At 36.7% G+C, this 23,249-nt stretch overlaps 3 protein-coding genes across 6 annotated transcripts; all 3 read right to left on the bottom strand.

Moving 5' to 3' along the window:
• Positions 1-584: 584 nt before the first annotated feature.
• On the bottom strand, positions 585-11,566 carry LOC107658065 (atlastin-3-like). The gene is made up of 14 exons (XM_016446473.1): positions 11,469-11,566; positions 10,056-10,283; positions 9,729-9,863; positions 8,029-8,133; positions 7,891-7,941; positions 6,693-6,749; positions 6,174-6,266; positions 5,934-6,072; positions 3,996-4,123; positions 3,856-3,912; positions 3,695-3,766; positions 2,512-2,703; positions 2,176-2,415; positions 585-2,092 (listed from the first exon to the last, which is right to left on the bottom strand). The coding sequence occupies exons 2-14, from the start codon at positions 10,257-10,259 to the stop codon at positions 2,024-2,026; spliced, it is 1,542 nt and encodes a 513-aa protein (XP_016301959.1). The 5' UTR covers positions 10,260-10,283; positions 11,469-11,566; the 3' UTR covers positions 585-2,023.
• A 2,049-nt stretch (positions 11,567-13,615) lies between these two features.
• LOC107658027 (forkhead box protein N2-like) lies at positions 13,616-16,722 on the bottom strand. 3 transcript variants are annotated; one of them, XM_016446406.1, is made up of 5 exons: positions 16,678-16,722; positions 15,608-16,214; positions 15,398-15,519; positions 15,194-15,249; positions 13,616-13,994 (listed from the first exon to the last, which is right to left on the bottom strand). In XM_016446406.1, exons 2-5 carry the CDS (start codon positions 16,166-16,168, stop codon positions 13,702-13,704), a joined length of 1,032 nt encoding a protein of 343 aa, XP_016301892.1. In that variant the 5' UTR covers positions 16,169-16,214; positions 16,678-16,722; the 3' UTR covers positions 13,616-13,701. The 3 variants fall into 3 exon arrangements, with proteins under 3 accessions (XP_016301892.1, XP_016301891.1, XP_016301890.1); XM_016446405.1 differs by lacking the exon at positions 16,678-16,722 and adding an exon at positions 16,609-16,656; XM_016446404.1 differs by lacking the exon at positions 16,678-16,722 and having other exon boundaries at positions 15,608-16,258.
• Positions 16,723-18,013: 1,291 nt separating this feature from the next.
• LOC107658025 (protein YIF1A-like) lies at positions 18,014-21,339 on the bottom strand. Of its 2 annotated transcripts, none has more exons than XM_016446402.1 (9): positions 21,279-21,339; positions 20,942-20,982; positions 20,326-20,567; positions 20,043-20,147; positions 19,622-19,700; positions 19,088-19,145; positions 18,656-18,811; positions 18,439-18,532; positions 18,014-18,351 (listed from the first exon to the last, which is right to left on the bottom strand). In XM_016446402.1, the coding sequence occupies exons 2-9, from the start codon at positions 20,970-20,972 to the stop codon at positions 18,193-18,195; spliced, it is 924 nt and encodes a 307-aa protein (XP_016301888.1). In that variant the 5' UTR covers positions 20,973-20,982; positions 21,279-21,339; the 3' UTR covers positions 18,014-18,192. The 2 variants fall into 2 exon arrangements, with proteins under 2 accessions (XP_016301888.1, XP_016301889.1); XM_016446403.1 differs by having other exon boundaries at positions 20,942-20,979; positions 21,279-21,299.
• Positions 21,340-23,249: the final 1,910 nt, after the last annotated feature.

Here is a 23,249-nt window from a genome sequence, read left to right as displayed (position 1 = left end):
GAAGTTATTTGCATTTAAAGTATTTATTTAAAAACCATTATTAAGCATGTTATTAAAAATATATAACTATGAAATACTATACATACATATCTATATATATTATTGTTCATTAAATATATTATGCATTATTAATATATACGAAATTTTAATTAAATATATTTAAATACAGCAACCAACATTTTACATACTGAACATTTAGACCTTTAGTTTTCTGCCCCACACATGGTAAAGTGACATGAAAGGTGCTGTTATACTACTAAATTCTGCACCGAAACACACCACACCAATTGCAATATTCGTTAGTGGCTCGCAGGGCACGCTGCTGTATAGCATAGCTGGTCTCTGCCCCTTTTTAAGGTTCGCTTAACTCGCTTCCAAATAAGGAAGCAAATGGTGACAGTCGTGAGCGCGCTTCAGCCGAAGCCGCGCACATCAGGCGGCTCGCGACTCCGATCGCCATATAAGGAAATAAGAGGGAGCGGTGTACAGCAGCAAAGAGTGAAACTGCAAAGGAGGAAGAATGCGTCCCGCTTACCAAAGAGCACAGAACATGCTTTATTATCTACAGTTTGCAGTGAACAAATGATGTATGAATCAAAGGTTCCATTTGTAGATTGATGCAAATGAACGGATGTTCAAACGTGGCCACGATGCTCTCTGAAACGTTCTCTCCGTTTAAATCAATGCTGACACCTAGTGTACAAACGTTGGCTCTTCACATTTCTGCCTTCAACTGTGTACAAACAAGACCCATCAGTGTATGGCATGCGTATAGCTATATTTCTGGGATATATAAAGTGTATGTAACAATGAAAGTGATACACAGGGACAGAGAATGATCCCTGGTAGGTAAGTTTAGGCAGGTCCACGCAGTTGAAAAAGTGAAGGTAACACATTCAAAGCCTCCAACTGAGGCTCTAGTGGAATGCAACAAAGAAGAACGCCACAAATACACTTTACAGACATTCCTTGGGGGGCAAATGCATATTTTCTGTCTTTAAAAACCTGGAAAAATGCTTTCAGGTACTCTGGATTCTCCAGGTATACTATTTCACCACCACATCATACAAGGAATGTTACGGAACACAAATTAAAATGGAAAGTCATAAGAGCAACAGTGCTCAAATCACTCCAGTAACAGAATCAAATCAGGCGTCTACTAATGAGATGCAAATATGAACCTGATTACAGAATAGTGCACAATGACCGAGCTTTCCCCAAGACACTGTTGAATAGTTAATATTAGCTTTTCTATCAATACTAAGTCCAACTTGATGACAGTATCAGGATGGTTTTGAACACCCAACAACATGCCAGCAGTTAAGAGGAAGTGAACAGAACCAATCCAGCACTCAAGAACATTGGGATGGAATAATATGTTTGTTACCCTGATTATGAAACCCAATACAAGTGAAACAGTTTATTGACAGAAACTCCCATATAAATCATACATGGATGTGTACAAGATGGAAAGATGGAATGCATAGAAGGCCACAATTTGGTACAAAGAACACCGAACAAAGCTCTTGCAAAGTTCACATAATATAGTACCACTTGTAATACTAAACATCTTATCAAGCTCAAGCCTTAATGAAGTAATGGCAGTTCATGTGCAAAAGGTATTCCTGGCTAAAGAGAACAAACAGGTAACATGTCTACAGTCTGCAATACAAGTGCAATCTAAACATTATACAACCCTGACCTGCTATGGAGGATGTCTTTGGCTGAACTGGAATGAACAACTGTAAACATATCAATGCAGTTCTGTGGAGAGTTTAGCCCTTGCGCTAAATCTATACCTGTCCCTGAAAAACCAGCTGCTGGTTTGTGATATTTGGTCTTGTGTTCATATTTGTGGTGATATTTAAAAATCTTCTTTAAGATATTCTGACAAAATGAGTCAGCCTGCATTAGAAGTAGAAATTTAAGTGCTATATTTGGAGATATGCATAATTTGGTAACATTATTGGTCACGTCTGTGCAGTTTACATCTTGTTCTGGCATCTTCGGTATGAATGAGAAGCTATCTTGTCTTTTTCTGTTGTGTAGCCACCTGACCCTGGCTTCTTGTCTTGTTTAGTACATCTGTGGCCTGAAAAACAACATAAGTACATTTTTAATCTTTATTTAAAAAATATATATTCATATGTATAATTATTAAAGGAATATATGTACCTGCTCTAGTATTACTCCAGCAGCCTGGTCTATGGCTGAACCTACTTCTCTGTACTGGCCAGAGTACCGGATAAAGGCCCAGGTCAGCATAGCAATCATGGCCAGGCCAACTACACAGTCACATGCAAAGGAAATAGTTTCCAGGCCAATGAAGAACAAAATTCCTGACAGAACATACAGGAGGCAGACCAGGACAAACAGCACTGCAGGCGTCCGGAAAGCACGAAAAACATTCTTGGACTGAAAAGACAGCAAGTGTACATAAAATTAATCAAATCCTCTTAAGTTTTTAAATATTTTTCACATTAATTTTTTCAATGCTTTTTCACTTGTTACCTCGTTGTGTTTGCTTAAGGACTCCCACAGCTCTTTCAGCTCTCCTTCCAACTGTTCCTGGTAACGGTAACAGAAATCCCGCCCACCCATCTTCTTAGTGCTGGAGAAGAGATGAAGGGCCTCCTGCAGGAAGAAATGGTGCTTCTCCTCCAGTGAGTCAGGAGCCACATAAGGCAGATCTCCACCACACACCTAACAGTGAGGGGGGATGTGTGAAAAATAAATAAAAGGACATTATATAAAAGGTTAAATGGATATTAGGTTTGGTAATCACATGCCAATGCAAATGTAAAAATGCGCATTAGTTGGGCGATATGCTCCATAGTCATATCATTCTATCGTCAGCCTGTGAGATCGCCGATACACAATACTATGTCTAATTTTTTTAATTATTTACTTACTTCGTTTCATAGCCAGAGAGTGAACCAACTCCAGGGTAAGGCTAAAAGCAGCCTAATGTTAGTGTAATCTATTAACTAAATATGTAAAATATTTTTTATTATGACTGAAATTGTATTTAACATGATAACAATTTAATAGAAACATTGTAAGTTACTAATTATAATGCTTACATTTCCTCAGTTATTCAAATAGCAGCTACAGAACCAACCAAAGGACATTTACATTATCAAAGAACATCATCACTGACTTAAGTCTAGCGCAAGTTTATGCACTTTAAAAGCAGTGAAGCTATCTACACTGCATGATGAATAAATCTCTTACACTTACATCGCACATACATCTGCACTTTGTTTATGAGAGAATTCAGTTAGCAAGCGCATGCACTGAACAACAAAACTCCAGTGCGATGACTCATCTGAACGCCTCTGATTGGCCATTGCATTCATAAGCTCAACAGAATAGTGTGTGATTGGTTATAACGTTAAAATGTGGAAAAATAAATACGATGGAACAAATAAGCCCTAATATTAATTAGATAGTATTACTAGCCTGATAATAATAACAATAATAATAATCGTCTTGTTATCATCAAAGGCATCAGCCACAGGTGATATCTGACTATAGTCAATACACACTACTATCGTCTATCGGCACAACCCTAGTATTAGTATTAGTTTCATTCAGCAATAATATGTATGAAAGGAACTGAACTTAATGTACATACAGTATAATGAGTGTGTAACACATTGTACATATAATAATGAGTGTGTAACAGCCTGACCTTCTCCATATTCTTGTAGTACTGGTCTTTTGCTGACGCCACAGCTGCAAGGTTATTGGCCTCTGCTGTAGCCTGAATGAGTCAAAACATTAATTCAACAACATGACATCTTGTGACAAGTCACAAATGAATACCAAATATCAGTAAAACTGCATTGTTACCTCTAGCATGGATTTAGGGTGTGGAAGGTCTTCTCCCTGATATATCTTGATATATGCCTGACAGCGAAAAAAAAAAATCATTTTAAATGCTGCTCAACAAAATAGAGATCAAGATGATCATAAGCCAGGTGTGAGCTCACCTTGAAGTACTCCAGCAGGCCCCTGCAGGTCACCTTATTCCCATTGATCTCTTTCACAGCCAGCTCGTCAGTCTTCAGCAGGTTGGGAATGAGTTCATGCAACTGCTCCTTGAACTCTGGAGCCACATCTGAGAGTGGCAGGAGTGATTGTTAGAGAGAGTTAGGACACAAATAACATAAGAATGTTAGTATAAAATGAGAGAAAGAAAATTAAACCCACAACGAGGGACACAAAGAGGGATGCAGATATCAGATGTAAGTGGAGTGTTGACATATGATTTGCTCTATTATTTGGGGTCAGCAAGATTTTTTTTTCTAAATAATTGATCAAATTGATCAACAGTGAAAGTACAAGTTATTAAAACATTACAAAAAAATCATATTTGAATAAATTCTGTTCTTTTGAACTTTATATTCATGAAATAATCCTGAAAAAATGTACATGGTTTGGTTTCCATAAAAATATTAAGCAGCACAACTGTTTTCAACGGTGATAAAAATGTTTCTTGAGCACCAAATGTGTGTATTACAATGATTTCAGAAGGAAATCACAGGATTAAATTACATTTCAAAATATATGAAATAGAAAACATTTATTTTAAATTGTAGTAATTGTATTTTGAGCCTTAGTGAGCATACAGTGAGAGATTTCAGTAACAGTTTACAATAAGGTTCCATTTGTTAACATTATTTAACTACATTAGTTAACATGAATTAACAATGATAAATACTTGTAAAGCATTTATTAATCTCAGTTCATATTAATTGCAACATTTACCAATACATTATTAAAATCCAAAGTTTTATCTGTTAATATTAATTAATGGACCTAAGCTAAAATGAACTAACAATGAAAAGTTGTACTTTTATTAATGTTAACAAAGATTAATAAATATACTGTAACAAATGCATTGCTCATTGTTAGTTAATATTAGTTAATGCATTCATGTTAACTAATAAACCTTATTGCAAAGTGCAACCAATGTTTTCTTCCAAAACATTAAAGGCACAATATGTAAGATTTTTTTATTAAAATATCCAAAAACCACTAGAACAGTGTTATATATTTTGCTGACTTGTGTACTAACATTATCCCAAATGTTTCAAAAAATGTTTAAATCCAGAGAAATAAGCAATTTTAACTAGTGACACGGACCGTGTCCATAGTGTCATTGTGTTGCCTGCCAATGACGTCATAACCCCTCGATTTCCGGTTTTGTTTTGTAGAAAACATGGAAACACCAAAGACGCTTTAATATGTTGTGCGTTTTAATAGACCGGTGACGACTGCACAGAGTAGCATTATAACAGAACTTTCAAACGTATCTAGTATGATAAAACAGCTGCTTTTTTTCCCCCACATACGCACGACCGGAAGGAGCGGAAGCGGTCGACTGTGGCATAATAAAAGCTCTGCTGCTTTCAAGCCGTGTGTCACGCTCGTTCAGCGGCCTCGTTTCGCTTCGACGGCTTTCAGCCTCACCCTGCTTCATTCTACTACGTTAATAAATCATTAGCTCATCCATGTACATGATTTCTGCCCGAGTCCCGTCGTATTGCATCGGCTGTGGGGATGAAGACCACAACTCCCATGATTCCACACTCAGTCACGGAGTCATCGAACTACGCCTTTGTTTTTGTTTATTTTGAATAAGCGCCCTCTAGCGGCGAAAAATTACATATTGTGCCTTTAAAAACACCTTACCAACCCCAAACTTTTAGCAGTGTATGTCATTTTTGTACCAGCAGAATTAGGGATGGGCACTTTGATCAAAGTACTATGAAATCAGAAAATTGGTGTAAAAACGTTTTGAAGTCGAAAAAAAAAAACAATTATGGTGTTTTTAAGATGGATCATTGCTGGCACTATTAAATGCTCTGGTAGTTGTGCCCATCCCAAGGCAATACGTGTAGTAAAACATGAATGAAGTCTAATACCACACAGCTGTCCCGTGAAAGCAGGGCTTGTTGCCACCTTCAGGCCAGGGTGTGGTAAGAGAAAACAGGAAATGGAGGTGAAACAGGAGTGAATGTGCTCCCTCACTGTCTGAAGCTCCTCATGTTGAGTCGGCTTCACCTGAACACCACCAGACAAACACATAAAAGAGATATCACTACAGACACACACACACACACAACTGAACATACCAAACATGAGTATCATTCTTAGTCACATACTTGCAAACGTTTGTCCAAGAAATCACTTCCTCCCTTAAACCCGTATTTGTACTCGTACGGGAAACTCCAGTCTCTGACCAGGAACATTAGTGACTGCAGGCAAGAAAGATTTGAGTCGGCATGAAGGAAATATGAACGCAAGAGTTTTCTTTAATACACATGCCCTCTGATATATAACTGTTTCAAGTTATATGTAAAATCTGTCCTGAGCTCTCAGACAATGTTGTCCGTGGTACTACCCAGTATTATTATTCTTGTTACAGATGTAAATACAATGTGATATAAATATGACGATCATCCAATATAAGATTTCAAATACCATGATACTGCCATCTGATACATCACTGTAACATGGTGGCACCACATTTCTTTTTATTGTGCTTATGAAGTTAAATGAATGGCAAGTAAAAACCACAAATTTGAAATACAAATTTGCGCACAGAAGGCACGTGTCACTACAGGTACAGACATTTAAACAGAGGTGACTACAATGTCAGTATCAGCAAGGTGTGTTCATACCTGAAAAGGCTTTAGAAAGATTTCATCCATTGCCAGTCGGCCATACTCTGTAAACAGCTACACAAACAAAAAATGACAGAAGTCATTAAAAGAATAAAACCACAATTTAAAACAAGAAAAAAGAACATATAATTGTGGTATACTGTACGGTCTGTTAAAAAAAAATGCATCAATAATTTATTGGCAATGCATTAAGACACAACCTCTCTCATAGGGTTTTAGATGCTGAGGGCTTGTTCCACATAATACACAATAAGTGCAGAAATAAATTATAGTTGAACTTGAAATGCCCTGCTGTGCACAATGCTTTCTGACAGCAATAATAGGTTATATTACAGCCCAGGCGGTTGTTTTTCAGCGTTTCATGAGAACTCTGTGCTCCGCTCTTTGCTGTTGTGTTTTGTCCAGCTCTTTTAGAAGAAAATGAATTTTTTTTTGGATGTGCATGCCCCTACAAAATGAATCTGATCAGGTTCTGATTATACAGGCCTGCCTAAACAGTAACTAGTTAGATAACTCACTGAGTGGTCAAGTATGAAAATATGCTGTTTTACACATACCTAATGAGAACAGTGTTATATAAGCTATATGTATTCTATCATCCATAGTTTTTGGGGCAGTACGATTTTTTTTTTTATATATATTTGAAAGAAATTAAATATTTTATTCAGCAAGAATGGATTAAATCGATCAAGTGACAGTAAATGCATGTATAGTGACGTATATAAAGATTTACATTTCAAATAAATGCTGTTCTTTTGAACTTTCTATTCATCAAAGAATCCTGAAAATTGTATATTAATGTTTCCACAAAATATTAAGCAGCATAACCATTTTGATAATAATATCTGTTTCTTGAGTACCAAATCAGCATATTACAATGATTTCTGAAGGATCATGTGACATTGATGACTAGATAATATAATAATGCTGAAATTTAAGCTTTGCGTTAAAATAGAAAAGAGTTATTTTAAACTGTAATAATATTGCATAATATTACGGACCCAAACTTTTGAACATTAGTGTACATTTACATTAGAACATTTTAAGTATAATAACTGTATTATATTAATTTTTAAAATTTAACCCAATAATTTATCTGTGATCAATTCTCCGGATCAAAATTGCAGGACAATCTCAAGATAAGTCAGTTCAGATTGACACTGCTGTATTCTTGGCTAGTTGTGATTTGACTAACCTGAAGTTGCTGTAGATCATCTTCCTGAATATTCTGTGACAGGTTATAAATCTACACGAAAAAAAAAGGAATTGTGATACAATTCCATTCTTCTTTTAACTCATTTGTGGCTAAATAGTAGAGATGCATTGTGGAAACCTGGACAGAGCTGGTCATGGTGCTGAGGGCAAAGATAGTAGCGCAATCTTTCACTGTGGACTGGGAATCAAATGCTCCTTGTGTGTCCATTAAGAGCACAGCAACCTATAGAGAAAAACAAAATGCTCTTTTTAATACAATGGTTCTTCAATCTCAAGAGAAAGTGACCGGAAGTGATTCAAGATGTGAAAAAGTGATTTGATGGTTTCTGTAAAAACATTAAGCCAGATCACAGATGACAAAATCTTGACAGGAAGTGACAGAATTTCCCCACAAACTTATTATGAATCTGAAATCAGGGCTTTTGCAAGTGCAGACTGCTTACTGGACATGAACCACCAGATAAGATATCAGATAGTTCATAATGCAACTGTCGTAATGAATTTCTGGGGAACTGAAACTGGCTAATACTAATCATTTAATTTTTCATTCAAACTCAGTTCTTTATTCACACCATATCTCAAACATGCTCCATTAGTGACAGGAATTGTGAGGAATTGCACTTAATGATTCTCAGTACCTCGGAGGAAGCAACAAATAATTGATCCTAACTATGTTTAGTAATATTTATTAACGTTACATATATTACAACTAAATTTGAAAGTTTAGTTGAATCTATTTAACTGCACATTGTCATACACAGAATCAGTCCGTAATACTGATCTCAAAAGCCTTAAATATAACATAACACTAGAACATTTACTTTTGAGATGAATGACCAAAAGTAATGACTTGCAGTTCAACTTAGATCTTAATTCAGTGATTGCTCCAGCTGATTTTGACCGATTAATTCAAAACAACCAGGTCATAATCATTCATTCAGACTACACTGGCCACACTGCAAGTTATTTGTTTTGTGACACCATCAAAGGACAATGAATTAGAAGCAGATATTACATATATAGATACAAAGAGAATCAATGGGTCTCACTCACTAACAATTGAGTGGATTATTTCATATCTGTAAGTACAAGAAAACATTTCACACAAAAAATTACGCCTAATTCACAACACATGCTTACACATATATATTTGTTCTTAACCTTGTTTTAATGTTAGTGAAGTTAAAAGTTTTCTAAATTAGATTAAATATAAATTTTATTTTAACTACATATACAGTACATATATGTAATATATATTCTAATTCTAATCATGTTAAGATTAAATATAATTTTCATCATAACACAATTATAAGGCCACCCAGAGTATGTGTTTTTTGCATACCTGTGGTATCAGTTGTTCCTACAATTTTTCGTAAAGTTAGAATAATTTTATGGTACTTTTACATGACAACAATGTACTACAAACAGAAAAGTTCTTCCAACAATACTGTCAAAATGATCCCCTTTCACACAGAAAGATGTTTGTGAAAACTTTCACATGCAGATTTCACAATCTAACCTGTGCATACTTAGTAAATGTTACCTATTATTCCAACACATTATTTCTCTCTCAATACTGCAATATTGCCTATTACCTAATAATACCTATTATTCCAGCGCATTATTTCTCTCTCAATACTGCACGTTCACAACTCTAACTGACTGCATTAGTGGAAGAGCGCAGATGTTCAAAAACCATTAAAGCCATCATGAAAAGCATTAGTTTTTGGTATTTAAAAAATGGAAGTAAAACCTTTAACCAGTTCTGAATAAGACCACATGACCACAGTGAGCTGTCTGCTGTCAGGTGCTTGTTACCTCACTTCCATCCTTCTTCCGCACTATGAAAACTTCACTCCATAGCTGGATGCCAGTGGTCTCTGGTTCTGATCCTCCTCTCCAGGAGAAACCTGTCAGAGGGTCATTCTCCTGCCCAAGCCAGTCCTGACCAGGCTGGAGAGGACAAAATAATAAGAGGTGAATTTACAGTGGGAATAAATATGCCTGGCTTCCTGCTCAAGAGCAGCACACCACCAGTATTCCAGTTATATTAGAAAGTGTCATCTTAAAACTGGGTAAATTTTGCTACATATTCAATTATGTGCTGCATTACATGATCTGAATATTGAATGTTTTTCTTCTGACCTTCCTATACATGTATCGGAGCATGAAATCCAAAAGGAAACTTTTCCCCTTTCGGAAGGCACCGGCGACAGACACCACCACCACATCCTTATCTCGAACCTCAGGCATCAACAGAATTCGACTGAGCGCTTCTGTGTCCAGGTCAAAGGAGTGATCCTCCTTGTTGACTGTCACGATCTGAACTGGCCCAGGATCGCCTCTCATCCTCTGTCCTATATCACACGCTTACTATGGGCGGCAATAAAAATGTTTCAGCTTATTGGCTGCAATAAAATAAGGTCACACATTCATATTCGAGTGCATGCCACAATTAGTTTTGACCTTTACAGCTAGCTGTTAGTTTCTGCTTAGAAATATCAAAGACAGTGTGTTAAATCACATTTCTGAGAGGCATTATTGAGACAGTACTGGCCCTGTTGGCTGGCAGGGCAGGGTTTGTTGGGAAATTGCGATGTGGCAAGCCAGTTAAAAGGTTCAAGCATGCTCTTTTCCACTGACAGACTTCAGCTTGAATGTGATTCATTGTTTCAATCATTCAGACTGCTTTCACTCGTGGGCAAATGTGTACAATCAACACTGCTGTGGAAACGTCAAAGCCACTGACATCTGCATATAGTGGAAGAGTTTGTACACAAATGTGTGTATAAGTGAAACAACACACCCTGAGGAATAAAATACACAGGTGGAACAGATAAAAAAAAAAAAGGTGAGGGTCTGGAACAGACAAACCTGCTGAAAAATGTCAGGAATCCCTGGCTGTTTCTCAAAAGAATGTAATAATTACAGATACTTGCACTACTGCATGCGTTGCATGTAGTAATGAGAAACGAGGCAACTGCCACTAAGAAACTTCAGTCAAATATGATAAATGAACATATGAACTTGCTCATGTCAACCATTAAACGCATTCAGAGTGGCTTCAGATTGTGTTCGGGGGCCTGTTTCATAAAACAAGTTTACCAAATAAGCCAGGCTTATTTAATTTAGTCTTACTTATTTTGAACCAAATCAACTGACAATAGTCAGACTAACTGAAATAAACCTGGCTTATATGGTAAACTTGTTTTATAGTAAATAGTAAATAATCATGAGTAAATCTGAAACATTAGTGCAGATCCCTCCTCTCGTTGACAGGCTGAATTCCAGATCCTTTATGTAATATTTTCCATATAAGAATCAAAAGTTGTTTGTTTGGCGACATCTTACAAGACGCATGTATATAAATACAATATAAAATCAAACTTGCTGATATTAAACTAGCTAGTTACTATCGCCTCGCCCCAGCATTGAGGAGTTTCAATCAAACCGACAACATATTTGAGGAATGGACGAAACTAAAATAAACCATTTTAAAAGTGTCTTGAGCTAGTTTACATTTTACCGTCTTTGAAAGCAACCAATAATTTCCAGTACCTTATGCTTCGTTTATCACTGCAGACCTTCCACTGGCTCCGTTTCAGATTATGAACGTTTCAGTTTTAATAAACACAACTTTGTCCGTCAAAGAACGTCCCACCGCGCGTGTTGCTGGGAAATGTAGTTTTATTGGAAACGAATTCGAATACATTCCAACCGTCAGTAGGCCACAAAAACTACAACATCCAAGAGAACCCAGAGCAGACTAGCGTGACAAGTGGCGTTTGTTGTTACGGTCCAATCAGAGGTCTTAAATATTATTGAGCCTAGTGATTTATAAGCGTGAAACAATATTTTAATCTTAAATATCACCTCTCTGATTACATTGTGCGCACATTTACACCTGTTTTTGTTACTCGGTAAGCCAATGCACTTAAAAATATTAACGTTAGCTCATGCCAACATGAAAATAGTACAAGCAATACTTCCCCCTTTTTTTCAAAAAAGTTTTGCCAGACATCTAGGGAGTGTCTTCTAGGTTTTCCATAATGAGTCACACTGGAATGGCAACCTTCACTTTTGGTGTAGCCAGGACCAAGAACCACCCATGAACACATCTCATTTACTACATTACACAACAGCTTTTGGTTTATGCAGAGCTTGAGTTAAATATGTTTGTTATAGCACATGCTCAAAATCAGCTCGCACTCTTAAGCTGATTCTACATCCTAAAGCTATAAGAAAAAATATATAATTATTTGCTTCCTATTAAATGTAATTTTCTGGCAATAAATTGTTAAATTCATTCACATGATTCATTAGGTAAGGGTAAGTGCAATACTATTACATTTAAAGGGGTCATATGATGCGATTTCAAGTTTTCCTTTCAAGGAGGGACTTTGTAGAAAACGAAGCGTTTGAGAGAGGCGGGGCATAGAGGACCTACAATAATGTACAGTATTTGAAAAATAATGTGTTTTTTGAACATTAAAGCATGTCAACATATTCTGTTACACCAAATACACAAAATAATGATCTTTAAAAAAAGCATCATATGACCCCTTTAAAAAGATCACATACATAGAAGGTGTACTGAAAATCTGACCTGCCTCTCCGGTTGCCCCAACCAAACTACATCCTTTTAATGATAGGTTAAGGTTTAGGGTGGGGTTGTGGGTTAGTCCTGCCTGACAATATAGTCTTCCTATGGGGACAGCATATCCTGATAGGCTTTTACAGCTCATCTATTACATTAGTATTGCATCTAGATAGTTTTTATGCCTTATGTTGTAGCTTCAAGTATGACAGTTTAAACTACTGGTCGGTCATCTCGAGTAGGTAGGTCAGATTTTCAGAACACTGGCCTTTTTCTTACAAGCCACTGCAGAGCAACCATTATCTAAAAGTTAAGATGTCATTTTCATAAATGAAGCCATATGAGAAGACATTAATATCTTCACTAATTCACTCCTCAATGTCTTCTGGTTAAATCTGTCATCTACTAAGAGCTTGCAAATTAAAACTTAAACTTATAATCTCATATCTTAAATCAGGCAAAGACTTCAACATAACATTTTAGTACTTTATTGCTACATGAGTTACACATGAAGAGGATGGGGTCAGAATGTCATTTAGTGTCAACCTGTTAAACATACTAAAATAAACACATGAATAAAGCAAAATATGACATGCATCATACTACACAGGAAACTAATCACTACAGAATGCTGTAGCATGACAATAATCAACAATCAAGAAATAAGGGTTAGATATTAATCCTTCCATCTACCCAATCTAACAGCTGGCAGTTTATCTCAATAATACTTGAACATGTTCATAATTTTGAACAATTTCATACTGTAAAAAAAAACATTTTCTTCAAAACTCACATCAGAACTTTATCCCTCTAATTTGAATGTAGAACACAACAAATCTTTAGAATAATCTTAATGGAAGGGACTTAAAATGGCATGGAAGTGCATGAAATATTACCTTTCAACCACAGTAAACAATAAATATTTTGTTCTTTATGAAAGCATTTTGCAGATGCTTTATTACCTATTATACACTATTACCAAGGATACCCTCACAGTGCTGTTATCAGTCCCTACAAATGTTTTATTCAAATCACTAGATTATTTGGAATTGCTTATGTTGCACCTTTCATGACAATAAGTAAAAGTTCAGGCAGTTATAAAAGGTGCCAAAAGCACATCAAGCCTAGAGTTCTCACAGTGGCCCCATCTCCCCATTAACCCTCCTTGCTTGTACACAGCACACAGGTAAGCTCTCATTGGTTGCCTCCCGCGAGGTCAAGCAGTGACCCTGCAGCCTCCTGAGCCTCTGCATCAAGCTGCAGTATCTCAACCGTCTCCAGGTCCAACTCAGTGTCTCCTGGAAGAACCAGGTACTGATACTGCTGATACTGGTAATAGTGTAACTCAATGTAACCGCTGTCTGCCAGTGGATCTTTCTCTGAATCCTCGCCGACAACCTCTGTCAGATCCACAGACTCCATGGGGACCAGCTCCTCGTGATCTGGTGTCAAAGAGCACGGCGGGTTTGAAGACAGAGAATCTAGATCTGAGGAACAGTGAAATAGAACAGTTTGTGACGGAATTAAGAGAAGTGTATCATACATAACCACAGTGGACTACAAGAACAGGTCAGTAGTTAGTGTGACAGTCACTCTCTGTGACTCTCTTCTGTATAAAACTCACAGCTGGATATTTTCTTTCATTCACAAAAAAAACACTAATTCATAGTTACTGTACTATTGTATTATTACTATTTAATTAGTACTGTATGGTGAAAAATCTTTGCAAAAGAAGAGAGAAAACGGTCTGTTATCTGAGACTTCTTTACTTAAGTGACCCTGTAGTAAAACAGCCTGACACAGAGAGGACGACCATAATGTTAACGTGGCTATAGGTTGCTAGGGTAATGTCCGGTCATTACCAAGACAACAGCTCACAAACATGCCGTGTCTGGAAAAAGTGGATAAAGGCTAGCAAACAAAACAGTGCGTGCAAGAGAAACACCATATCACACAATACCATTTAAAAGTTTGGGGTCATTAAGAATGAAAACTGACATTCAGCAAGGACACAAATTGATTAAAGGTGACATTAAAGACATTTATAATGACATAAAAGTTGAATTGAAAAACAAAAAATTGTTCTTTTAAACTTTCTACTCACGGCAGAACAACTGTTTTCAACATTGATAATTCAAAATGTTTCATGAGCAGTAAATAGGCATATTAGAATGATTTCTGAAGGATCATGTGACACTGAAGACTGGAGTAATGATGCTGAAAAATTCAGCTTTGCATCACAGGAATAAATTACATTTTAAAATATATTCAAATAGAAAGCAGTTACTTTTAAATTGTAATAATATTTCACAACATTACTGTTTTTACTGAACGTTTAATCAAATAAACCCAGCCTTGGTGAGCATAAGAGACTTTTGAACAGTAGTGTATAACATGTCTGTATCCATAACTGTTTAACATTCATGCTCCTATATTTAATATTTATTTATAGATATGCTGTAATTAGGGTATTCTAGATGTTTTGGTCTGTTGTGTTGTATGTGTAATTGATTGTTTTTTGGAATGCCAAGATGAAACCAAAGCCCAATTTTGAGCCAAGGCTGAACACTTAACTAAACTTCACTAGGTATAACTATAATTGTACTTTTTTGTTAGAGCATACTCATTCCAGTATGTTAAATTTAACTACAGTTAAATTTAGAAGCTGTGTTCAGTTGTGGCATACCTGAAATTTCCATAGTCTCACCCAAGGTGTTCTGCCCATTATCAGCCGCCTCCAACCTGTTCAGAATGGAGGTCAGATATGCATGTATCAGTATCCCAATGAACGAGTCATTTGTTCCTTTGCCGTTGTGCATAATGCATCAGATAATTCAATATTAAGCCTTACGGAGGTGGTGTGTATTATAAAAAAGCAAATCAAACTCACAAAACAGGCTTGTTCAGCAAGTTACTGTTGGTACGATGACAATAATGAGTTTTTCTAAGAACTTCTAGAAGAGCTGGTCGATATTCTGGACAAACACGCCATAATGAGCCCTTTCCAACAGACTGCAAAACAAAGAAGGAATATTTAATTAAACAACTAATCAGTATAGACTAAGGAGTTCAGAAAATTCTGACTGGAAGTCTGACGCACTTGACTCTTGTCTCGATGTATTCGTTGGAAGCTCTTGCTCAAGGAAAGGTTGTGTCGGACCGAGTTCCTCCATCCACCGGGAGCCTCTTTATAATAGGGGAAGTTGTCGACAATCCACTCATAAATACCTTTCACTGGGAGCCTCTTCTCAGGCGAATCTTCTATTGCCATGAAGATGAGACTGCTAAAAGAGTACGGGGGTTTGGCACCGGAGGAAGGCAGCTGTTGGACAGGAATGGGATCTAATGTCTGGGGCAGTGTGGTGATTTTGGGCAGTGGCTGCAAAGGCAACAGGTTCCCTCTTTGATGCAGCCAGCTGAGGCAGGTCAGGTCATCCTGGTCAGATACTGTGGAGGGACTGAGGCAATGTGACCCTCCAGATGCCCGAGGGGTTGATGTAAAGTGAAGATAGGAGGATGGGGTGGTTGGGGAGGAAGGGAGGGACGCAGACAGAACAGCAGCAGGCTGTGGAAGAGAGGGGGATCGAGACAGAGCTTCCGAGTTATTTTGGGGGGAATGTAAAGGAGAATGGGGTGGCAGTGCTTGTGTGTATTTCTCCATCGGTCTCTCAGCTGCAAGATACAGGTCCACACATTCACCTGTTGAACTGCAGAAACACACAAACAGTGTAATTAATGCATTGCACATATACTTTTTAAACATATACTTTTTTTTTTAATAAGAATTTTTCATAAATAAACAAATAAATAACTTAAATGTATTAAACCCAGGAAGAGGCTGTATCATTACTTTTTCAATACTGAGTGCACTACGAGTAAATGATTGAGCAAAGTAGTCAACCGAGAAATAACACATTCAACTGGCGCTAAACAAACACAGGTATGATGGACAGCTTCCTGATAATTAATGCGAAATATGAATGAGAATTTTAAACAAATCGATTATTCTATCACCTGACAAACACGGAAAGCCAAGCCACATGGTCTATATACACCTGAGAAAATGGCGCAAGAATATTAAGTTACATTTTGAATAATTACCCAAGCATTCATGCTCGCGTGAAGCCTTTATGCCAAGACAAAAGAGCGACAGAACAGCGAAAAACTTACCTAAACAAGTAGGAACGAATTTATAGCATCCAGTCTCCGATTCTGTTCTCTTATAAGTTTAAAGTTTCTGTCAAAGTGTTAAAATATCTGCAAAAGAAACTGTTATGTCTCGCACTATCCTGTCCTGTCTGCGCTGTCCTTTCCCGCGTTTCCTTGGAAACCAGAAGGACGCTTTGCAGCCGGCGCGCCTCCTGCGACCCCTCCTTAAAGAGACACTCGTGAATTGAAACGAGTTTGGCTTTATTTTTGAGCTTAATTTTGGCCGTTTGTACTTCTGTCCCTGAACCACAAAACCAGTCATAAAGGTCAATGTTTTTAAATTAAGATTTATACATCATCTAAAAGCTGAATGAACAAGCTTTTAAATTGGCGTATGGTTTGTCAGGATAGGACAATATTTGGCTGAGATACAACAATTTGAAAATCTGGAATCTGAGGGTGCAAAAAAAAATCTAAATATTGAGAAAATCGCCTTTAAAGTTGTCCAAGTTGTCTAAATCCTTAGCAAAGCATATTACTAATAAAAAAATACAATTTTGATATATTTACAGTATGAAATTTTACAAAATATCTTCATGGAACATGATCTTAATATACTAATGATTTTTGGCATGAAAGAAAAATAGATAATTTTGACCCAAACAATGTATTGTTGGTTATTGCTGCAAATATACCCGTGCTACTTATGACTGCTTTTGTGGTCCAGGGACACATATTTGGTGGAAAAGCATCTTATGTTTATCTTTTGTAAGTGTTTATAGCAGCTGAACTCCAACTTAATATGTATATTGCACCTAATCTATCAAGTCGTATTGCTTGTAGACTATTGGTATCATATCAAGTAAAGTGACGTGACATGTGGCCAAGTATGGTGACCCATACTTGGAATTAGTGCTCTGCATTTAACCCATCCAAAGTGCACACACACAGCAGTGAACACACACACACACACACCGTGAACACACACCCGGAGCAGTGGGCAGCCATTTTTTGCTGTGGCGCCCGGGGAGCAGTACTTGAATTGACAAGATATAAACAATTCTAAACACCTTAAAAGTCTAAATCATGGGATTTATTTTGCTATAAAGAAGAAAACACTGCTGTTCATGCACAGAAAACCAGAAAAAGAAGGACACTTGAGTTGAACATGTGTTCACCAAGTGCACATCACAGGGCAGATAAATCAGCATGCCTCTTAAAATGAAGTCTGGATTTTGTGACACTAAAGCAGCATGGCGAAGACACAAGAGCAGTCAAACTGCTATTTTCCCATTTTCTCCATGTGAAAACAACGGCAGAAGAACACAATCCTGTAAAAATATTCAATTATATTTTCAACAATTGCTCAGCAGATGACAATGCTGATGAAGCCAATACTGAAGATCAGACCACATAAATCCTCTGTGAAGAAACACAACCACGGTATGCCACTTTTCTGTAACAATGCCAAAATTTGAAACCATCCCAGTCCAGCATTGTCATTTTAAAGTTCCTTCATAGTATAAATACTGTAGGTCATCTGACCAAATGAGTGGTGAGCCAGTAAATGATGATTGGCTGAAAGGCAGCTGATGCCAGGGTAATGTACAACCGAAAGTGGGGCTTGGCACTCGCTCCGGCACCCATTGAGTCTGCTGAGAATGAAGACAGGATCTTCATTTTTAGAGAACGAACCTGAAATAACATTCATTTTACAATTAATTGGAGAAATGTATTGAAAAACGTAAATATGTAAGCACCATATTTCTAAACAAAACTTACAATAAAAAACATGAGAGCACAAGAAGACCAAGCAAGAGCAACAAAGTAGCCGTCACTGCCAAAGAGCAGTCCACACAACACTGTGAAAATGATCCTGAAAAATAGAAGAAAAAAAAACATCTTTAATGCTATATAAAACACAACACACGATCCAGTTACAAACAGTGGCTCATCCACAGACATGTAAAATACATTATGATATCCAACCGAAACATACCCCACATATTTGTATCCACTGTAAGCAACAAGGTCAAACGTTGAGAGGTCTGTGTGAACTGTGAGCAAGTAAAGACTGAGCAACATGACAAGAACTTCAATGATGATCCAAACCAGAGCTGTGCTTGCACACAAACCCAAAACCTCTGGACTGAACCTGAACATGTAGAGAAAACGTAAAAAGTATTAATCATGTCTCATATAAAACAGTGTCAAAAAGATTACTTGAATGTGGCAGTGCTGATCATACTGATATGAATCCCATTTAGTAGGGTCACATGAGGGTTACTGAATGTTATAGGTTAGTTTGCTAATAGATTATTTTATTAAATGTATTTTTATATGAATCCCTTAGGATGTCCAAGCATTCCAACATCCATAAAGTGGAAACATCAGTGTTAGTCAGTCTCCTATAAAAACCACTATTACTCACCGTTTCTGGATTCCTAAAGCCATTCCAGCCAGTAAAATGTAAGTGATAAAAGCCATTGCTAGATGAAAACAAAAAGGTTTGATGAAATCATAAGTGCAGACAATGCAACAACTTTATAAATTCAGATACATGGTTTCTGATTTTACTACATGGCAAACGCATTGCAAGCATGGTACTGTTGCTCATACTTAATGTGCAGTCTTGCATTAAATCCTAGTACTCAAGGAAGCAAGAGTCCCCTTAAAATCTCTGTGCAATTAGGAGGAGTTATTTTTCAGGTAGCTAGGGATAAACAAGTTTATAAAATCTAACTTTCTCAGCAAGATTCTCTTCAACTGATAATCTGCCATGACTTGACTGAAAACTGAAAGAGAAAACTGGCTGTAGGAGAAGAAGAGTTTATTGAAAATCCACTACAGTGGCAACAAAATGGCACAAAAGCTCGAGTTTGCATTCTCTAAAAGTAGAGATTTAATAATGTTGTAGATCAACGATTTGTCCGGTTGCTCAGAATGAATAATAAATATTAATTACTGGGTATGTAGAGATCTGGAGCATTGACATCATGGCACGGTGTGAGGGGAGTGTCTCTGTGGTAACGTACTTCCCAGTCCTGATAATATCATAGTATGCATAAAAAAAAAAATATATATATATAATAGCATACAAAAAAACGTTTATTTTAAACCTGTTCAAAGAAGTGTAAGATAAAGCTTTTACATTTTGCAATAAATTAGAATGCATCTGGGTGATGCAAGACAAGTTTGACAATTTCATTTATAATAAAGTAACAAGATATTAAAATTGTTTAAATTAACTTTTTACGCTATATTTAATGCATATTAAATATTTAGAGTTAAAAAAAACTCCAGTAAAAAAGCAATTGTAATTAAAATGAGGAAAATAATGTTAATAAACATTAATTATCTCTTTGATTCAGAAATGAATATTTTACCTGATGTGTGTATGGGAACATGAGAAGCAACAGTTTTTTCATAACATATTTGGTATCAACTGCAAAGAAATACTTCAGCTTGTTCACCGACATTAATCGGTTAATCTGTAAGAGATGACAAGGTGGGAGAAAAATAAAATCAATTACACAATAAATATTGATACTTAACATTTATCAAAAGACAGATGCAATGCATGATTGACATCTACAGTTGGGTCAACTCTTTTCACTTCATTGACATAACATACACCTGTGATACCTTAAGTTGAACATGGCATCTCACCTCTTTGTTCACAATATCCTTGCTTTGATTGGCGAGCGATGAGCCATACATCATGGCAGCACTGGCCACTGGATCAGCAAAGAGGCTGCCCACTCCAGGGTCTTGACCCCCTGCTGATGCATCAGCCATATTATATTCTGAACTATAGTAGTTCTGGCTGTTCATGGGTGGGGGCCCTGAACTGGTGTCATCAAAAAGAAGCGGACCCCCACTGGGTGGAGATGCTCTGGCTCTGGGTTTTGCTGCATGGGGAAAAAAATCACTGATAAAGCAAAATCACATTTAGAGAATTCTCACATAAAATATATGGCTGCTTATGCATCAAAAAAAAAAAAACTAGGATCGTAACACTTTTTCAAATGTCATTCTTCACCTATGACCTGTGTTAAAGTAACTAATTACAATATGATGTGGCAAAGGGTTAAAGAGTTCACACAACACGTCATCAAACCAAGATATCTAATTAGGTCTAATTACTTTACAATCTGCATTGCACTTTGATGCCAGACTGCTCGTGATGTAATCAATTTAGGCTTTGCTGATTTTAAAGTACAGTATGTTGTTGTCCACGTATCTAAAAGAGCAACAATGTTTTGCCAAGTTCTTTCATACGTACTTGCCCGGTATCCATGCTGCTGGAAATCCATCTTCTCTCTGCTGTTTTGAATTCCAAAAACAATTTGATTAGCTTTAAATCTGCAATACAACCGATTAAAGTCTGCCACTAATATGTTGCATCAGATGTCAGCATCAGACTACTAATAATACACTAGCTTGCTATGTAGCTAATCTGAAAGATGCCTAACAAAACATGTCAAATTAATCTTGAATGCGGTACCAGAATTATTACTTAAACACTTATTTTGTGGCGGACGCAAACGATCGGTAGTCACCTATAATTTAAATTAGAAATATTGTTTTCTAAATAAATTCTCGTGTTAGCTTATACTCACAAGTACGCCTTCACCCTTACACCCGCCTCGCCTCGCGTCTCATTGGCTGATGAGAAATGTGCCTGCGTGGCAGAGATTAAAAATATCACAATTTCATTGGTTAAAATGACGGTTGCGTAGACTGAAGTTCTTACATTTTGATTGGCTGTAAGCAAGGCAATAAAAAAAGAAAGTGGCGCTGCGTAGTGCTAGGCAACCGAAAGGAAAATAAATCTTAAAACAGGGCCAAGTTTCACTGGTAATTTATTAAGTTTCACATTTATTGAGTTTCACACGTTTATCCCTTTTTTATTTTTCTGCGATTTTGTGTGTATATAGTTACAATTAAATTCTACAGTTTTCATACATTTTGAAAGACTTCCAGCTTTTCATCAATTCACAAACCCCCTCATGAAAACTGGTTTGGGAAATCCTGGCATAATGTAATGTTTAATACACTTGAATGAAAAATGTGTGTGTGTGTGTGTGTGTGTGTGTGTGTGTGAACATTAAGTAGCAAAACTAATGACACACCAGTCAGAATCTCAGGATGATATGAACACAGGTGAAGTGCACAGGTGATTACGTGTATTGGAAAATTAATCCTGGTAGTGGGAGACAAAGAGGAATGGGAGGAGAAAATAAAATGAAGGAGACGAGGTCAAAGGTCATTTGTTGCTGATGAAATATAAAGCACTAATGTTCTTGTGCATGGAATGGCCATAAGGACAACTGGCCTGCAGGCTCATCTACAGGGTTTTTACTCTACTTATACATTACAATTACAGTACATATAGAAGTACAACCAAAGTTTGAGTCTGACAAAAGAGAATGTGTTTTTGACTAAAATGTTTGACTTTGACCCGGAAGTTTGAAGTTTGCACAAGTTGGTGTGTAGTTTTGAGATTGTGTTTATATAGTTGTGAGGGAATGGTGAATTGTTTAATTAATTGTGTGTTGGCAATTGAGAAAAACTGTAAAATGTAATCTAATTCCAAGTACATGTGTGTGTGTGTGTGTGTGTTTGTGTATTTACTCACTAGTCTGACAAAAGAGAATGTGTTTTTGACTAAAATGTTTGACTTTGACCCGGAAGTTTGAAGTTTGCACAAGTTGGTGTGTAGTTTTGAGATTGTGTTTATATAGTTGTGAGGGAATGGTGAATTGTTTAATGAATTGTGTGTTGGCAATTGAGAAAAACTGTAAAATGTAATCTAATTACAAGTACATGTGTGTGTGTGTGTGTGTTTGTGTATTTACTCACTTTATTTATTTGTTAAGTATTTAAATATTCAATGAGCCATACTTTACAGAATAAAATAAAATAACAAGCTCAGTGAGTTGGAACTGGACTTATATGTCCTCTTTATGAGTTACTGTTTTTGTGCAATCATGGATTTGAGACACTCCAGTGTATTTGTTTTAATAGGCCAAACAATTCACTAGTTACATTTCTGATCATTTATGGCTTTCATTTGTTGAGTTGATGCATAATTATCATGTCACAGTTAAAGTCCATTACTGTGAGAATGCAAATAATTTAAATAAAAGCATTCATACATCATAATATGTAAAAATTTCACCTAAGTGTGTGAGAAATAATAAGATTATTATCTGATATACTGTAAATTATCTGGTATAGTGCTGGGATACTAACGTTTTTGTGATAAATGAAAGAATAGCAACATATTTGGATGGGGAGTGCCATTAATTTCTTAAGTGTCCAGAACATCAACACATGTAAATTGTTTGCATCAGTACCAAGCCTTGGGTAACAGCACATCCTATCTGGGTAAGATGCACCTGGCCTGCATGTCCAGGCATGTTGCTGAGAGTTGCAAAAGGGGAGTGTCATCACAGCATTCCATTGTGCTTAGGTCATAATTCACCTAATGAGGCATTAACGCTCTGGTTACAACCAGATATTGCCAGAAGAAATCTGAAATTTAGTACCACAATATCATTAAAAAAAGAAGGGGGGGGGGGGGAATA

This window comes from Sinocyclocheilus anshuiensis, unplaced genomic scaffold (genome assembly GCF_001515605.1).
Source record: "Sinocyclocheilus anshuiensis isolate Anshui unplaced genomic scaffold, SAMN03320099.WGS_v1.1 scaffold227, whole genome shotgun sequence".
Lineage (NCBI taxonomy): Eukaryota > Metazoa > Chordata > Actinopteri > Cypriniformes > Cyprinidae > Sinocyclocheilus > Sinocyclocheilus anshuiensis.
The sequence above is the reverse complement of the archived record's forward strand: the minus strand, read 5'-3'. Positions and strand labels throughout refer to the sequence as shown.

Excerpts from the sequence above, each read along its gene's own strand:
- LOC107658025 (XM_016446402.1), bottom strand. The coding sequence starts at position 20,972 with ATGGATTTCCAGCAGCATGGATACCGGGCAA. Across the intron at positions 19,701-20,042 it reads TGTTCCCATACACACATCAG|GACTGGGAAGTACGTTACCA; the intron begins GTAAAATATTCA and ends TGATATTATCAG. Across the intron at positions 18,812-19,087 it reads GCTTTAGGAATCCAGAAACG|GTTCAGTCCAGAGGTTTTGG; the intron begins GTGAGTAATAGT and ends CTACATGTTCAG.
- LOC107658027 (XM_016446404.1), bottom strand. The coding sequence starts at position 16,255 with ATGTGCAATGCATTAATTACACTGTTTGTGTGTTTCTGCAGTTCAACA. Across the intron at positions 15,250-15,397 it reads TTGCTGAACAAGCCTGTTTT|GTTGGAGGCGGCTGATAATG; the intron begins GTGAGTTTGATT and ends CATTCTGAACAG. Across the intron at positions 13,995-15,193 it reads TGAGACTATGGAAATTTCAG|ATCTAGATTCTCTGTCTTCA; the intron begins GTATGCCACAAC and ends ACTGTTCCTCAG.
- LOC107658065 (XM_016446473.1), bottom strand. The coding sequence starts at position 10,259 with ATGAGAGGCGATCCTGGGCCAGTTCAGATCGTGACAGTCAACAAGGAG. Across the intron at positions 6,750-7,890 it reads ATGATCTACAGCAACTTCAG|CTGTTTACAGAGTATGGCCG; the intron begins GTTAGTCAAATC and ends TTGTTTGTGTAG. Across the intron at positions 2,416-2,511 it reads CCTTAAGCAAACACAACGAG|TCCAAGAATGTTTTTCGTGC; the intron begins GTAACAAGTGAA and ends CTGTCTTTTCAG.